An 18,946-nucleotide genomic window follows, 5' to 3' on the forward strand; every position below is an offset into this window, starting at 1 on the left:
GACCATCAGTACTGTACAGATCGCCTGTGTTCTATCAGACAAGTAAGCATGAAGCAAGTTCTGAGAAAGATATTTGAAAGTTCATTTTCCCTTCCTATCCAAGTAGGCTAAAATAAATGTATTATCTAACCCATGTCTGCTGCACACACACACACAAACACACACTCACACACAAAGCAAACAGTTCACACCCTTACCTTGCTCATCCAACAGGATGTTGTCTGGCTTGACATCTCTAAAGGAGACAATAACAGACACACAGATCAAAAAAGATTTGTCACGTAAATAACCTTAATACAGAAAAGCAACCTCATTTGAGTCACAAACATTAGTCAGGTTTCCATCTAAATCTAGTGCAAATTTTAATCGAATTAATATGAGTTTCCATCCACTACTGTAATGCAAATATTGGCATTTGGCCGCATCAAGATACAGCTGGTGGCGCCAGTTCTCCAGTCAGGTGCTGTTAAACCATTACAGAACAAGAGGGCGCAATAAGATGACATAATTGAAAGGGCACGAGTCAAACCTCAAACGGTGGAAAACAATGTAGAAAATGATGAAATATTTATAGATTGTTTCATGTATAAATTTGAGGAATGTTACAGTCTCCTCATTGGTCCACACAGATTTGATGTTTTCGTTTGCTGCTATTTTTCGTCTCTTTGAATCTCTGGTGTTTCCACTCCATTTTTTGCCAGTTATTTCTATTGATAATGGGCATAAAAATAGGTGGATGGAAACACACTTATTGAATTGTTACTGTTAGTAACTAAGTAAGTGTTCAGATTTGGGGGATTTGCTAAAAGCATAATTTGTTCCTATAATTCTCAGTGAAATCAGAATCAGAATCAGAATCAGAAATACTTTATTGATCCCCGAAGGGAAACTCTTTGTTACAGCAGCTCACTGTCATGTCAGTGCACACAGGAGAAAGTACTAGCAAAAAATATAATACAATACACTATAACAGGTCAGAAAATAAATTAAGTACCAGGTGGGTATAAGTATAAAATAAAACAAGTGTGAAGTACCAAGTGGTTTTACCGGTTGGTGATGATAATACGGTATAATAATACAATGTAATAATATAAGTAATAAGTAGTAGTGCATGTATTGTCAAGTTAAGTGTAAGATGATTATGCGACGGTGGATATTGCACAGCAGTAATGGAGGTATGAATAATATCAATATCAATAAATAGGAAAAACTAAATATTGCACAGGAGTATTACACAGAATATTGCACAATTATTTCAAGTATTGATCACAAACATATCACAAATCACAAACATACTGTAACAGTGCCTCAAGTCGTAGAGTTTGTGGTCAGGTGGGAAAGACTGAGATTAGACGTATAGTATGTGTGGATATGAAAGTCTGTAGGAGGTGTCTGTAGGCTGATGCATGTGTGAATTACATGTTGGTGCAACATGTTGTGTGTGTGTGTGTGTGTGTGTGTGTGTGTGTGTACTTGTACTTGCTACATAGTGAGGACCGAAACACGTTTTTTTTTTTCCTACAGAGTGAGGACATTTTTGGAAAGTGAGGACATTTCAGGCCGGTCTTCACGACTTCAAAGGGCTGTTTGAAGGTTAAGACTTGGTTAATTAGGTTATGGTTAGGGTAAGGGTTAGGGATAGGCATTTATTTGTGATGGTTAAGGTTAGAGTAAGGGGCTAGGAAATGCATTATGTCAATGACAGTCCTCACAAAGATAGAAGTACAAGGATGTGTGTGTGTGTGTGTGTGTGTGTCAGTGAGAGAACAAGAGGGAGAAAATTCTCATTCCCTGCATTTCAAACGTTGCCAGAGCGCATGAGAACACAACCATCACCGATCCCCCTGGAGGCTCTCGCAGGTTTGTCTGCACATGCCTATTACACTGGGCAACGGACACATTCAGGCACACACCCGTGCACACACACATACATATCTCGACATTTCCTCCAAGCCCCCCACAGGCAATTAACGGAGTGCACACAGCTTATTTAATTATGCCGCACATCACGCTGGTGTGGAGAATGCGCGCGGCCCGAACAGAGCCTCTACACTTCCCAAAGGACGCATTTGTTCGCAGCAGCTACAGGAAACACATACATGTTCACGGGAGGAATCCTGATACGAGTGCCAGCTACAGCATCGTGCCATTTTGTTTGATGTACAAAATTCACTTAACGTTGAATTCATATTGCAGCAAGCACAGAAACCAAGGCCTCCTGTGTGAGGCGATCTGACAAGTGGCAGTTTTAACATGTTGAGTGTATGATGAAGACAGATGAAGCAACCCGGTGGTCTGTGCAGAGAGGAAACAGAAGACAAAAGAGAAGAGAAGGGAAAGGAAAAAGGACTCTCCACTTTTACTTCCCTTCTCCTCATAGGACCAATTTTACCTCCTTGGGCATGGTAGCAGATGACTGTTGCTAGGAGACCAGAGACCCTTCTTCCTTCAGTTGGTGCAACAAAATAATTGTATAGTATTCTCCTGTCAAAAACTTACAGGGTGGAACAAAATTGTAGAGCTGCGGACGGCCATGGATACCCAGGGATTGGATTACGGCTCTGAGAGCAGACGCAATTGTGTTAGGCAGAACAGCTGATGAGGGGTTAAAACTGCACAGATAAGCAGCATCTGTCACCTAATTTTTAATGGCAGTTCTGAAATGTACGTCATGGACGTCTTTGCCAACTAGACTTGGAAAAAAAAGGCAGTGGCTACCTGTCATGTAGTGAAACGTGGGAGCATGACTGACTCGTTGAAATTACATAGCATCACACACGCTTGTAATGTTATATAATATATGATAATGTGAATATATGTGAATCTGTATCGTAACACATGCAGGTGCACACCCGCAAACAGCTTACTGTAAATACACCACACATGTGGGTATACATTTGTAGAATGAAATGTACATATACAAATCTAACACATCTATACACAGTATATACTGTAATATAATAATAATAATACAACTTTATTTACAGAGCACTTATCAAAACAAAGTACAAAGTGCTTCACAGAGAGAGAAATAAAATACCACAGTGAATGATAAAATATAAAATACATAAAAACAATAAAATAAACAAACTACTGTATATGATGCCTAATGTGTACTGTATATTATTTATGTAATAATTCTTGAATCTTGCTTTTAATTGAAGAGATAATATTGTTACATTTTCTCCTTGCTGGAGTCTAATCGTCACCGCAAGTTTGCCAGACAACCAGCGGAGATTCCAGGAAGTTACTGCTCCTAGCAAAGAAATCGTTTTTACACAAAAAAAAAAAGTGGATCCAAATGTGGATATGTGTATTTCCCAAAATGTAAAACTATTCCTTTAACACTTATGCCATGCCTCTTTATGCATTTTCAGTTTTTTCATTTTATTATTTGTTTTTATTCTGTAAAACACTGTGAATTTGCTGCACATATGGTGCTTCATCAGTTATTTTTTTTATTGTTACTGTGCATAGGTAAATCAGAAAACACAGCACTGCAAGATTGCACAACTAGAAACACACACACCCTCACTCATACAAACACAGACAGTATATTGTTGTTTGAAGGAAGAAATGTAGCCCTAACAAGGTTTTGAACTGGGTTCAAACTGTTTTTCAGCCATCTACGGCACTAAATCAGCAGTCTGCAGGGATCCAGCTCTTTCACTTACTGGACTGCACAGACACATACTGCTGCTCTCAGCATATTTGGACAAAAAGCTGCAGACAGCGAGTCCACCCTAGTTGAAGATGATGGATGGTAACAATTACGGGAAAACACAAGGGCTTTCTTTATATATACTGTATAAAGTAACGTAAATAAAAACAGGGATGCCCAAATGCCTAGATAAGGTAATACCTTCAGCCCACACCAAGACTCAATGAAAACTGCCTTAAGACAGTGTGCTCATACCGCCTACCTCTACCTGTGCATGGCGGCTACCTCGCTGAATTGCTGCGGCTCAGACAGACAGCGTTGCTGCTGAGTTGAGTTGAGTTGAGTTTGCCTTTGATAATGGCCACCAATGATAGAATGTTTCATTTCATTATAAATTTAATTTATATTGACAATAGTTTAGACAGGAAATTAAGGGATTCTGTCCACGGAAACGCTAGAGGGCTTTTAATTTGAAACGGATACAGGAAGTGTTGCGTTAAACACATTTTTTCATGTCTGTGACATATTCTACAGATATAGACATTGAAACTGTAGTGAACGGTGTAATCTTGCTGGTATGATGTCAATATGACTATCAACAGATCATCTTCACCGTCTAGTTTTGCTGAGAACTGCATGCGTCATGCGGAAAAAATAGGCGACACGCCGAATCTCTAGATGATGAGTTGCTGCAGCCGCGCTGTTCGCAGGCTGTGTGGCTGCTCTAACCTGTTAACAAGTTCCGCGATGCACACACGCTGCTCAGGTAGGCGGTGTGGTTCGGGCGTAACGCCGGGTTGAGACAGGAGGCTGAAGCACTGCCCACTTCCTTTCGGCGCTGCCTGCTTCCTTTGGGCGCCCATGTTAACCAACTGGGCTGTTCAGACAGGACGCGGCGCGGCGTGGCGCTCCACGGCTTGTGAGCTGCACCCATAGTTTCAGCATCTGGTCTATTTTCTCTGCGCACCGTGAGCGAATCTGGCAAGAAAACTCACTGATAATCTATTATAAACTATATAAATTATATATATGATATAAATGATGTGATTCTGATAAATGATAAAATATGCACCCCATGCTTGCCAACCCTTTTGATTTTCATGCCCCTCTCCCAGCTGTTCTCCTGGAGTTTCAATTCCCCTGATTTTTTCCCCCCATATGATGAAATTTCAAAATCTGCCCAAATCTGTGTCTAAACAGAGAGCGAGAGAGACGAGCAGAGACACAAACACACACACACACACACACACACACACACACAAGCAGACAGAGATTAGAAAGGAGCAGAATCACTTGTTGACCAGCGCCTAGAAATGCGCTTTTGGTGTGAGCAGCCAGGCTACTGCTCGCGCGAGAATTAACATATTGCGGCGCTTCCGCCTCCGGTCTGAACGTTAGGGCACGGTCACACGTGCACACGCCTGCATTCGGGCAGTGTAGAATGTGATGCACACAGAAATCAGTTTGCTGGTTAGCAACTTGTCAGTTTGAGTGGTTGTGATAAGAAAACTACAGCCAATGACAGCCAAGTGGGGTCAACTACACACACTTCTTTGTTTTTGGTTGAGGATGCAACTTCGCGGGTCAAAGTTCACCAAAGTTGAACTCCACACGAAGTGCAAGATGCGAATTTGCTTTGCCACAGGAAGCAAACGATTTACTCGCCCCTTCGCTCGCATAGAATGGAAGTGAACGGGAGGCAAATATCCGCGCATGCGAGATCATGCCCTTAGGCTCTTTCTGCTTGTGTGGTATATTTTTCAGTCTAATACTTTTATGTTATCTCTACTTTTATGTTCCATTATGTTACATCTTAAGCACTCTTAAAAACTGATTTTGGACTTCTAAATAGGGGATAACGAATACAGTCTTCCTTATACTGTGATTGTGAGTGCACAGATACAACAGTAGGTTTAAAATAGTGCAAAATAGAGAAAATGCAGAGGGCACACTTTCCAAAATAAAAAAATGACTAAGCTGTAGGGCATATAAAGCTATTTGTGGTTCTGATACGCTAAGAGTGCTTACACAAAAGGAACAATATTGCAGTATTCCCTCTAGAATAGAGAGAAGATAATACACTTACTCAAGTCATGATGACTTGATAAAGAAAGGACACTTGACTTTTACTTATATTCATTTTGGTGTTTGAGTTCTAGTCTGAAGAATAAATCATTACATTCATAAATTACCAATAATAATAATAATAATAATACTGCAAGCTGAAGAAGCAGAACACAATGAAGAACACCCCCTGAATACTAAAAGTCAGGGACACAACCTTGAGTTTATCTTCAGTTCTTTCATTGCAGGAAAAATTCTAGGCTTTGAACTGAAACGGAGGTTTAGTATATTTGATGAAACAAAATATAAATGATAATGGGCTGACACTGGTGCTTTGGGTGTATTTGAAAAGTATTGTGGATACAAACACTTCAATGGGTATATTTGGGAGTTTAATGGGTCTGTCTCTCTCTTATCTGCTATTTTGAAGATTGAATTAAAACCCATAAAATAAGATGTCTGGTCCCACTGGGAAGTCATTTTATTCGGTGTAAAACTGTAACACCAATGACCTAAAAGAATCCATGCTACCATGACTTCTGTCTACAAATCAGATCAATAAGTCACAATTTGGAAAACAAAAACAAAAATAGCGATTAGAATTGTTGGCATTCATGGCAAATTCTGTATTTGTTTAGATAAAAATTAAAGCTGCATTAATCAATATTTTTTTATTTAACAATCAAATTACTGTATGTAATGTGAAAACAGTTGCTCATAGTAACAAACCCACAGAGAATTATCACCTGACTCTACAGTTTCCCTCAGCTCTGCGTAGCGTTTTAGCAAATTTCAGTTCACTTTTTTTGGCTCAGTCTCACAGCTTTCATCCGTGCTGTTTCCAGACGCAGCAGGCAGCTGGTTTCGGCCGAAAAATTCTGATAAAACCACTATATGCTCCCTGCACATCACAAAGTTAACATCGAGCTGGTTTACATTGTGGGAACTGAGGAAATGTAAAAGATGAATGAGTACCTATGGATAATGTGCTGGTTCTGCAGGTAGTCGAGTGCCAGTGTCATCTCACAGAGGTAGAGTTTGACAGCGTCCTCGCTGAACTGGACGCTCTGCTGCAGGTGGTAGCGTAGATCTCCTCCCAGCAGGAGGTCCACCACCATGAACATGTCCTCCTCATCCTGGAATGAGTACCTGGGACCAGGGGGAGGACACAGTGCTCACTTACTGTCCAATGCAGAAAGAAAACACGTGCTATACAAACTGTCTGAGCACAGAAACAACAAACATATAAAGTATAGGGGCTTGTGTGTTCTTGCATGCAGTACACAAAGTACATTACATGTGTTACATCTGCAGACACACATGCATGTTTATAGAAACACACCAAACAAACATGGTAGAAAGCTGTACATATCTATGTGCAACCACAGGAAAACATGGCCTATTCGTGCATCTGTCTCTGTCTTGTAGCTAAGAAAATACCTTTGAATCAGCAACCTTGCATACATAAATATGCAGTATGCATATTTATGTATGTCAATGTATACTTGAGGCAGGCTCTGAACATGCACATTGGACAGTAATAGAGTAACACCCATCATTACCCTAATAACATGCCACTTATTTGAAGGAATGCAAAAAGAGAGGAGTTGACTGTCGAGTTAAAGCTTGAAAATAGCCCATCTTTGCTTAATGTGACTTAATTGAAGGCTGCTCATGGTACGCTAAACATTTTTGTCAATCAGGCTTACTAATCATGCACATCAAATTAAAACACAGCCTCTCAGTGATCCGGGTGGGGATTTGTAACACTCCACTCCACAATTTCTGCCTCAGACACTGAACAAAACATTAAGCCACACGGGTGAACAAACTATTTTTGTACAACAGAATCTAATTTCTCATCTATGAAACAAAAATGCAGAATAATATCTTAATAGGCCCCCAATGTCAATTTGCAGCAGAGGAGGGAAAACACACTGAGCCTTAGTGATTTCTTCTATCAAAATTGGTTTAATGTGGTTGCTGCTGAGCCAATTCTTTATTTTCTCATTACAGCACTGATACTGTGCTGGTATAGGTATTACTTCTTTTTATAGCTGCAGGTTTCCCTCTGTATCTCCAGGCTTGGCCCTGAACACCCAGGGGTACATTCTGATTGGTCCTATTCAGGTGCAATTTCCTGCCTCTCTAAAAGTGAGAAATGGGGCCTGTGTTTGCTGCAGAGTGAAAATCATTCCATCTCATCTACAGATTGGTGGGTCTGCCACAGAAGAAAAAAAGCCCATTTGCAGTACTGTCGGGTCTTTATATTCTCCTAAAACACTGCGTAGATTAATTGATGAAATGGCCTAGACTTTCATGTGATAGGATAGATAATGGGTGGAAAGTTCACTGGCAACATTTTCCCCTGATACATTAGAACATGAGCCTTAATTGCAAGAAAAAGAAAAAACTTTAATATTAAACAATGACAAGCTTACACGAAGGTTCAGCTTTGTATTACCATCAAAAATGTTTTTTGAACAAGATTCCCACAATTCCTCTTTCTCATTAGACACCCTGCCACCGCTGTGGCAAGACAGTCCTGTAGCATGCACTCAATAGGAAATGACAGTAAACCAACCTGCCCTGACCCTTCAAAGATCAGCCTCACTATTAAAACACAGAGCAGCCTCAGCAGATGGCCAGCCCCAGGATGTTGTTTGCCATTGGCAGGGATTCCTCACTGTCACCTTTTTATCACCTCATTGTCACAGTCTGATTCCCAGTATCCAGTTGACAGATGAGCTTCCTCTGAGGCAGCACTCGCTATCTCAGTGTTCCACAAGACAGTCTTCCCAATCCACCGCCAAAATATCTGGGCTCCTAAGAGAAAGACTGCAGTGGCTCAGTCTGGTTGTCACTTCCTTCCCCGCTTTCACTGAGGTGACAAGGAGATGTCAGATATGGGCCGACAACTGGAGCATATGAAAGCTCCGGTGCTGACAAGCCTTGTCACCTTTAGGACTCTCGCCGAGGATGGTACAGAGAAGAAACACAAACAACTTTATTCCCCATTTTTTGGGAACATTTCACTCCGAATAAACACAAAGTGAAGTCCACAAATTTGACAGTCCTAAAAATCCAATAAAGGACTCTTCTGCTGTCTGGGTGTGGAACAGAATACTGGTTAAACAATGAAGGAAAGGAAAGTGACAATTACAGTATTAGTTGAAGGGTACTTATTTTGAAAGATTATTTTAAAACATCTATCCATCCCTCCGTCTGTTTTCTGGCACTTATTCAGATCTTGGTCACGGTGGTAGCAGGTTAAAGGGGTCAGTATGCTTCAGCCAAAATGCTTTGTGAAACATTTGCTAAAATCTGACAAGCACGGCCACTTCACGCCGCAATTGCTCAAATGTGCGGAAGTGAGAAAGTATACAGGGTTTGAATGTCTCTCTCAAGCACCCTTTTTTCCTTCTTCACGCAACTTCTTCCATCACTTACATGTTGTACAACCAAGTGCAACACCATGAATGTTTTGAGGGGAGAAAGTGTGCCCTTATCCCCATTTGCAGGGGTCATTGCGTCTTATCTCTCTCTCTGACAACAAGCTCTTCATCCCATTATTCAGAACAGGTATTAACTTTTGACATGGTCAAACAACATGTTGTATGAACTAGTTAGTTTCTAACATACTCCAGCCTTAAGCAAAGTAGTCCAGGCGTCCCTCTCCCTAGCCACTTCCTGCAGCATGTTCCTGGGCGATCTCAAGGTGTTCTTAGGCCAGATAGGATGCACATTCTGCCCAGCATGCTCAGGGTCTACCCCTGGGGCTCCTCCCAGGTGGATATACCTGGAATACCCTTACAAGGAGGTGTCATGGAAGAATCCTAACCAGATGCCAGAACCACCTCAACTGGCTGCTTTTAATACGAAGGAACAACAGTTCCACTCCGGGCATTTTGTCTCTTAGGGTAAGGAAAAAATAATTACAGATGTTGGTATTCAAGGACATATCTACTTTAAGGGGACAGACATAGAGAAAGAGAGATGAAATGTGACAGGTTGTACATCTACATCTACAAGCTGGTGATTTTGTCTGCATTTGGCAGTAAGAACAAATGTATACAACAGACATTTGCATTTCTAGCCATCATCTTCGTCTGCATCCAAAAAAAAAAAAAAAAATCAGTAGAAGTATGGCTACTCCTGTAACGGGCTTGTTGGATCCAGAATGTAGCTCTGTATCTCCTGAAGAGTCGTTGAATGTATAACACATTAGGAGATCTTGAACTGGCTAAAGTTAGCTAGTACTAAGTGACATACATCATTTTAACTGCTTGCTCTTTAGTTCTGCTCTTGAGCCTTGAGTTGAGGTGACTTATAGGAACAGTGTGTAGGATTTAGTGGTGAAATTGTAGTTTGCAGCCATTTGAATACTGCTCGCCTCACCCTCCCCTTCCAAGTGTGTAGGAGAAACTACGGTGGCTGCGAAACTCACGAAATACCCACTCTAGTGCCAGTGATTGGTTTGTCCATTCTGGGCTACTGTAGAAACATGGCAGTGCAACATGGCAGCCTCCGTGGAAGGGGATCCGCTCCCTCTGTAGATATAAACGGCTTATTCTAAGGTAATGAAAACACAATGATTCTTATTTTCAGGTGATTATATACTAATGAAAACATATTTGTGAATATTGTTGGGCCTCACCACACCACATTTGGAGAACAAAGACAGAGGCCTAGTTGGAAAGGGCAAAGCCTTGACCCGAGGCCTGAATGGGAAACAAAAGGCCAGACAGTAGAACAGCGCCAAATCTCCACCAGCCGTTAATTCACACCCAGACGCAAGATCTCAGTTGAATCCAAACACTGGATTCCTATTGGACAATAGCACAATACAACACATGACATTTTTGGATCCTGATCATTATTCCCCATAACGATCCCTTACCTGCAGAAGGAAGAGTCAGGTTTTACCGCTTCTACACGGAGAGAAAGACCGCCACTGACCCTCTCTCTCTCCCCACCGAAAGTCGACTACTGCTTTCCTCCACTGCCATTTGAAGGAACAGTTCTACAGCGCGGACCCAGTCCCCTCAGTATCCGAGCCTTTGAGAGGATTTCACCGGACAACCAGACAGACTGACGCATTATATCGCTATCAAGAGCGATCTCAAGTAAGAGGCTTGTGTCTGGGCAGAGATTGATTTTACAACTGTGTGTTATTTCATCTAAGCTTCATTGTTGTGAATAGTGCTGTGCTTATTTTGGATAGTAGCGGACCGCCGCTTCTTGTTTTACTGTGTGTTTTTCTTTGTGTTTAGCACGTTCCATTTTGTGTCATTACCACACCATTGGACCGTTTAACTGTGTTAGTTTTAGCCACTGTGTAAGCTAATAACTGTGCTTTATCAACCAAAGTCCAGTAACACCACCGCCATCTGAAATCGCACTCCCCCTCTCTATTGTCCAACACACACACACACACACCTCCACACACACGCACACAGACCTTATAAGCTTGCTGATTGTTGTATGCTTATTGTGTTTAGATTAGACGACGTGGTTGTTGGCTGAAGTTATTGATTGTTAATCAGTGCTAATGTTAAATAAACGCTATTGTATCTTTTAAAGAGCAGTTGCCTGTGGTTATTGTGTGTACGTGTTGTAATAACAGCTGGTTGCGACGGACAGTGCTCGGACTTCACCCTTCACTGTCCACCATTATTAATGTAAGATAGTACCTTAAATATCAGCATTTTTAAGTGGACAGCCACCTTTGAGACAGTTTTTCATGTTTTGTTATTGGTCCCTGATCCCACGGTGGTGCCCCACAATTGTTATTCCATAATAATTTTGATAATATTAATACTTTTAGTCAATAGTCATAAATTGAAAATTTTAGCTAATAACTAAGCCTGCCCTACCTGAATCCCAACATTATTATATTCCATTTCTGCCAATAGATCCTCTTAAATGTTACACACTGGTCCTTTAAATACAAAATTAACTGGTGTGAGATGCTGTAGTTATGCTATTGACTGGTATCCATGGATGAAAACAGAGTTGCCTATCCTCTTACCTTAAACCTGAATTAATTGATTTGTTGGACACTTAGGGACAGTGTAAAAAGCTGTAAATACAACACTGACAACAAGTATTATCATCCAGCAGATATGTAGCAACATTAGCATTAATTTGGAGTCGTGTTTCTGGCCACCTAATGTCCAATATTCACTCGCCTTTCACTTTTATGTTCATTTCCAACAACTCCTGAGGGACATATCTGGCTATTAAGATGCTAAATTCTCCACTATGTTTACCAGCTAGTCGCTAACTCTAACTGTCTATTGTTAGGTGCTGTGCAGGTAGTGTACAGTGGATTTATCAGAACTTTTTTGTTGAAACACAATTGATTTTTTCTGTGGGTTTGTCACTATGAGAGACACCTTTCACATCACACAGTCATTTCATCTATTGTCAATATACAAATATGAATTAGTGCAGCTTTAACTATTCTATATCTATGGTATAGAGCTTCACACACTGGTACACTGTAAATGGTCAAAATAATATTTTAATACCATTCTCATTTTGTGTGCCCTCTGCTGCTCTTCATACTGAAAAATGAGCACAATTTATTGAGTGGTGCTTTACAATGAGCACAGAGGAGTTGCGGGTCAAACCCTTGAGCGTGAGTGAATGCCTGGCAGTAATTCAGGGTCTGGGGAGAACTGTTACTGTCCAAAACCAGGAGGAGGCCATGTGGAAAGGCCAGGACAGGACTAGGCTGCGACAGTCACAGCAACTAAGAGAGGAAGGTTAGCCGGCTGGAAGGAGTACAAGGAACAGGCTGAAATAATCAGGCCACAATGACAAATGAGCCCAGGGAGGCAGGGAGGAGAGAGGGAAATAGAGGGACAGCAGAAGAGGAGAACAGTTTTGAGGAAAAAGCGAGAGAAAACAAGAGCTTGTGATTCTGTTGGCTCGAGTTGGTCTGCAAAGTTTCAGTGGCCTACATAAAGTTGATGATAGAGATGTGCTGGCTGGAACTGGCTGCATGACTCAATCACAAGACACTTGCATGCTTCTCTGAGGATTCCTGCAACAATGGTGTGAGTGAACGCTGCCTCTCCTCTCTGCGGCCTTCAACCAGTCGCCTTAAGACAAAACACCTCCACTGGCCTGGTTTCACAAGGTGCACTTTCAATGTCCTACAAAAAGTTTTAAAAGTAGTGTGTGGGGCAGTTTCAAGTAAAAGTACTTAGTCTTTCAAGGCTGAAATTCCAGGGCAAAATAATCTGTGGATTCACAATGCTGTATTAGAGAAACAGACCCCTGTGGTTTTGGAAATGATCCCATATTTCGCTTTTTATGAGGACGATTTAAGGCTAAGCCCCCTCACAGGGCTTGTTATAACTGCTGACAGGGGGTGTAGAGGCTAATTTGTTCCACAGTCTCCCAAGGCTTTGTTCCATTCAGGCCTGAAATCAATATTCCTAATGGAGGCTGAACACGGCACATCCATCCTCACCACTTGCTCGCATTCTGACTGATGAAGAGATGGATAGTAAGAGGAAAGCACACCACATACCGCTCCAGATGACTCACCCGTTTTGGTTTTGAAACCTTTAAAATCCTTTAAGACGATCCCAAGGGACTGTGTTTTGAAGCTCTAACTCTATGACAACAGTCGCTGCGACAACCCTAGATACCCTGGTTGCTCTGCAAGTCTGTTTTCAACAGCACTGTGGCAGCGTCCATTTGGTCATGATTCACTGCTGTGTCTCTGGGCCCTCAGGGAGAACGGGTGATGCTGTTTGAGAGTGATCTGTTGTGATGTAATGCTTAAGGCAAAACCTCGCTTTTATAATAAAGTACTGTACTCCATAGACCAGGGGATCAAATTCATTGCTACACCCTAATGCTGGTTCTTCTCTGCTTCTGGGTGGGGCGAGGTGACCACTGCACTTTCACACATATGTGAGGGAAAGAAGAAGTCAGCGTCTTCTCATGTGTCACAAATCCTTACAAGGATTTGTGTGGATTTGGTGTGTGCAGCAGATGATAGTTAATTTTTCCTCCTCCAAGGTAATCCAGTCAGTGTACCCTCGACTCCTACACATCATATCTATGCAGCGAGGGAATGGTCGCAGCAATTACTGTGGGCTGCAAACTTGACATCCGCCCAGCTTAAGGCAGCCTTTACCGAGCTGATGGGATTCAGTGTGGGCTTTCACAAGGTTGCTTCCTAATGAATTTCCTCTGAAGCTACGGACGGAGCTGTTCAAAAGTACAGTGGAATTCAGGATGTCTCAATGAAAGCCGAACCCTGCTTCGAGACAGAAAGTGTGCCTGTGTGTGTAGGTAAGAGCTGGAGGAAAACCTAATCCTTTTAGTCTGCACATCTCTTTTTTGACAAAACAAATCAATGCCAAATACTTTCTTTGCGCTGTCTTGTGCACCCATCCTCTCTACTTGATGCCCCCCCCCCCATCTTTGATTGCAGGAATCATTACTTCCTCTGACAGCTGTTTGGTGTATCTTCCCGCATTCTCTCTGACTCTGGCTGACTGTCTCTTTGGCTCTCTCCTGGCACAGTATCAATAAAACACTCCTATGAAGCTTTATCAAAGCTGGCGTTTCTCGTGACTTGCATCCTTTTTTGGTTTACTTTTGAGAACAGGCAGTTCCCAAAAACCCCAGCTGGCCTATCGCACATCCATTAATAATGTGCTGAAATGCCCAAATGCCAAGCGCCAGAAATCGTAACGCTCTGTTTGACAAGCCTATGGATACTGGCAACTGTCTGATCAACAGGGAATTGGTTAAACAGCATACCCAAACGGTGAACCAATTAGGTTCCTAGTTGTTATACAGTCAGGGAGACGATAGGGGAAGAAGATGAAGCAGAGTTCTCATCAGTCCTATCTCATTACTTGCCCGGCTGAGATGCTGTCTCAAGTAGCAGCTAAATGAAGCAGACAGTTTATGAGATGCATACAGGTGCAACACATAACAATGCTGTCACGCACAGATGCTCACAAAGTGTCTGCGTAAACTGGGCCAGAAATAACAAACTTACCATGGACTCCAGCTATAAATTGATTTCCTTTATGTCTCACTGTTTTCTCCTATCTCCAGTTCGAGGAGAAAAGGCAAGGCTTTCCTTGAATTATACATTTTTGTGCACAAAGAAAGCTCAACACGGGAAGGCTTTAGTCCCTGCAGATGATCTTTAGAGCAGTCCTGTATGAATCAATTTACTTGATGAGGATGGAACCAGTCCAAACTGTATTTTCGATCAGCTTCTGACTGTAGCTTTGCACAATGAGGATACCAAAAATGGTATTCTGGAGTTAAAGTTAAAGTTTTCTAGATACATATTTTATCTCTGGTGGATTTGTATAGGACCAGTCTGGTGATACTAACATTACAAAACATCAGCTGCCCAAGTTCAGGGGTCTGTTCGAGCTACACCAACAGACTCGTATTGTAACAGCTGCATCCAGACACTGTCACACAGCTGTTTAAATGTGGCATCTCTCTCTTGTCACACAATCTGATGGCAATGGCAACAGCCTGTTGAGGATTTGCCTTTGCTTTCTGCGACCTGTCACTATGATGCTTTATTTGTTATGCAGATTTGACAGCTTCCCTATGCTTTTCAAGAAGGCCAGCCAAATAGAAGCAGGCAAGCTCTGAACAATGATGAGGGAAGGGGGCACAACTGTTTAGAGAAGCCGTCTTAAGGCCCTTAACTTCAATAGCGATAACTTTGGATAACTTTAGCAAAAAATTTAAACCATTGGGGTACCATTAGGGTACACTGAGCATTTATATCATAAAATACTTTATCAAGCAATTATGCCAACAATATTATCTTTTGGAGATACTGATGTAGAACAAACATAGACATCTTTCCTTCTTTAAAGGGTCGTTTCATCCCAGTTACAAAAAACTAGACCTGCAAGCCAATATAATGGGGTCTAAGCACCCTGCGTAATTCGGAGCCAAAGGCTTATCGACTTGGAGCGATCGGGAAGCCAAGAGCTCCTGTAGTTTTAAGGTGGTGCATTTTTTTTGTTTGTGGTGCTCAAAGCATTGAATTAAAAATTCAACAGCAGTGTATCTTTCCAGAAACAATGTCCCTGTCACTTTGGATAATTCACAGTCCTCACAATGAAGTTGCTGCTGGAACTACTTTCCCCCACAGAAATTGTCCCTATAGACCATTGACAGAGTGTCCTGCGGATTATCGAAAGAAACTAAGACTACTCAGTGTTGAATTTTTTCAATGTAATTTTGCAAGGCAGACGCCTCAAATCCTTGAAATTAAAATAAAAAAATCTGCATGGCTACAACTTTGGTATGAGGGAAGCTGGCTGAGATCATATTTTCTATATGCTCCTTGTGAGATGGACAGGCCCTTTCTGGAGCATCTCTGTGAAGCCGACTAAGAAAGCAGAGGGAGGAGGTGTGAAGTGTGAAACTTCTCATTCCCACGTAGTCGCAATGATACAGTTTAGCATTTTGTCACGAATGGGCATTTGAAATAGTGCTGGGTGCAGAGTATGAGAGAGATAGCAGAGCAGCACAGCACATGGAAAACTAGAACACAGAAGGCTTTGGCAGCCATACACTCCTGCAGGGAATTATACTATAAAAAAATACACAGGCCTACTACTGTACGCTCATTAAAATGCCCTCTGTTTGTTCTAGCAGAGTGGCTTCTCTAGCAGGCAAAAATATCCTGTAGATTAAACTTAAATCATTCACAACTTGGTGAGGGAATGAGCCCAGGACACGGCTTTGTCTTGGTTCATCTACTCACTATCAGTCCATCATGGAATGAGTGAATAACAAAATATTCTGCCGGCGATTGCTCAGAAGATAGGCACGTGCAATATCATTCTACCAATTACAGAGGAGTAAAGTGCTTTGTGTAATATGCCGTGAATGCCATGCCAGGTCCCCAATTACATTTAGAAATGTGTCCCGCTTGGAGATGAGTGTTGAATAATGAAAGCAGCTTCCATTCACCCACATATCAGACTCAAGGGAAGAGTAAGGTCATTTCAAACCACAGTAATTATCAAATGTGTGCTTCATGGGCTCAGCGTCAAAATTAATATCCCAAAATATCTCTCCTGTGTTAATTGTTTCTTAAGTTAATAGCTGTTGGTTTCTGGAGGAAAATTTGTAACAAAACTTTGTTTTCCACTAAGTGCCAAATGCAGAAAATAAAGTGCATGCAACACTAGGAACATAATATTCACAAAGAGTACATCTATTTTAGGGCTGCAACAGATCTTAGAGTGAGCATGCACTTGTCTATTGAGAATCTCTTAGGTAAATATACAAAATGCACAGACAGACAAAGCAGGCGACCGACACAGGCAGTGCAGACCACATTGAAAGTGTAAAAACATAGGATAGTCACCAGAGATTTACTAAAAAAACATGTTCAATTTCCTGTAGGATCTCAAGCTCTCTAAAGACGTTTCGGACCTCATCTCTCTCTATGCACTGCTGTTTGTTCATGTACTTCATGGCGTACATCTTTTCGGTGTCCCTCTTTTGCACAATGCATACCTGGAGCAAGCAAAGACAGAACGGAGGAAAAGAGGGTGAGAGAAAGAGAAAGAAATGGGGGAAGGTAGAAAGACAAAATTAAGCTTATTAGTACAAGATAAACATATATTTAGACAGTTTCTGCATGGGAATTTATAAAATAACAATAAACATGCTGAAATGAACACAAAGATCTAATTGCAAAATTGTACTGGCAGGGAAAAGAGAATTACATCACTGCTAAGGTGTCGAAGCCAAGTTTCAGCTCCACAAATGCGGCCACGCTGCTATGCAAATCAAATTTGTTTACAAAATAGCCCACAGCACCTTTCAGCTGTTGATTAATGCGATCGTTGAGATGGATACCCTATACCAATGCATAAAATGCTGACACGCTGAGCAACTCTAATGAACTTCATTTTCAAAACACAGAAGTTTGTGGCGGAAACCACCTCCAAACAAATCACCTCATTATTTATTTATCACAAGTTTTGTGGTTTTGTCAGGAAGTGGCTGTGAAAGGTCAGGAGCAGGACGGGACTCCAGAGAGGTCAGAGTCATTACAGTAACATACCGTCCAACCATTCATTAAACAGATCATGTGTCTTCTGCAAATCCTGCCTTGCAGACAAATAAGGAATTATATTCTTAGAGTTGCTTGTCTTTCTTCATTCATTCTGTTTTTTGTGTTACCTTAAGACCAGATACTTATGCATTTTCAATCAATGGATGATAACATGAAATGGAGACAGTTAGAAGCTTGGATTTTTTTCATGTCTATCTTAATACAAAACTCATAAGCCAAATGTACCTTGAGAGAGTTAGTGTTGCTACAAAGGGATTACTTTATGGCCAGTATGGAGAGAAGGAATGAATTAAGCAACCAATAACTCTCTTAGCATTCACTACATATGGCATGTGTGTATTGTATTACAGCAGGCACCAAAGGGTGGTAGGATCTAATTTGCATGACTGTTGAGCAGGGATGCCACCAACGCTCAAAACTGTCAGTAAAATGCCAGAGGGGAAACACACATTTACAGTAGCTTCAAATGCAAAATGACTAACAAGTTGCACAAAAATATTGTTAAGCCTTTATTTCTTTAACCTGATTTCTTCAATACCATGTAAAACCCTGGTTTCCTTAGCTGAGGAAAGGGATTAAGAGAAATCTGATTAACTCGATTTCTAACAGAGACAGCCGGATTCCTTCTCTTGTGTATATTTATGTGAATTTTTACAAGACTGCATGTGCATGACAAAGACTTGAGACAGAAAAAAGTATCATTGTGGCAGCAGTACAGCAGGAAACATTACTTATCCTTGTAATACACTTAAAATTTGCCAGCATTTTTCAAAGCTACGGTAGGGGGTCGGGGTGGAATCTGATTACCGACCACCTGCATGTAAACGCAGTCTCTGATTTTCCTCCTTAACTTTATTTCTCCCAATAACCTGGCTTTTTGTGTGCATGTAAACATAGTGAATGTGAAACCCTCACTGAAGACAGAAAATTCACATCATCATTCACTGTCAAAGTACTTCAGGAACAAATCCTAAGCAGCTGTTTTGGCCCTAAAAAGTGTCCCCACTGCCTGGGGTGTAGCACTTGACCATCCTGTGAAGCACTAAAAGCTAAGCAGCCCCCTGCTATTTCTGTAATAGACAGAAGGCCTTATCTGGATTGAATTGTCCACC

At 41.4% G+C, this 18,946-nt stretch overlaps 1 protein-coding gene across 1 annotated transcript in view; it reads right to left on the reverse strand.

Moving 5' to 3' along the window:
• The window catches only part of LOC122884509 (serine/threonine-protein kinase 32C-like), an 81,931-nt gene that overhangs the window by 15,042 nt on the left and 47,943 nt on the right, over positions 1-18,946 (reverse strand). Inside the window, exons 3-5 of the mRNA XM_044214507.1 lie at positions 17,118-17,269; positions 6,701-6,874; positions 198-235 (exon numbers count right to left, since the gene is read on the reverse strand). Of these exons, the coding sequence (XP_044070442.1) occupies positions 198-235; positions 6,701-6,874; positions 17,118-17,269 (364 nt within the window). The remainder of the gene's footprint in view (positions 1-197; positions 236-6,700; positions 6,875-17,117; positions 17,270-18,946) is intronic.

Source organism: Siniperca chuatsi, linkage group LG11 (assembly GCF_020085105.1).
Source record: "Siniperca chuatsi isolate FFG_IHB_CAS linkage group LG11, ASM2008510v1, whole genome shotgun sequence".
NCBI classification, from domain to species: Eukaryota; Metazoa; Chordata; class Actinopteri; order Centrarchiformes; family Sinipercidae; genus Siniperca; species Siniperca chuatsi.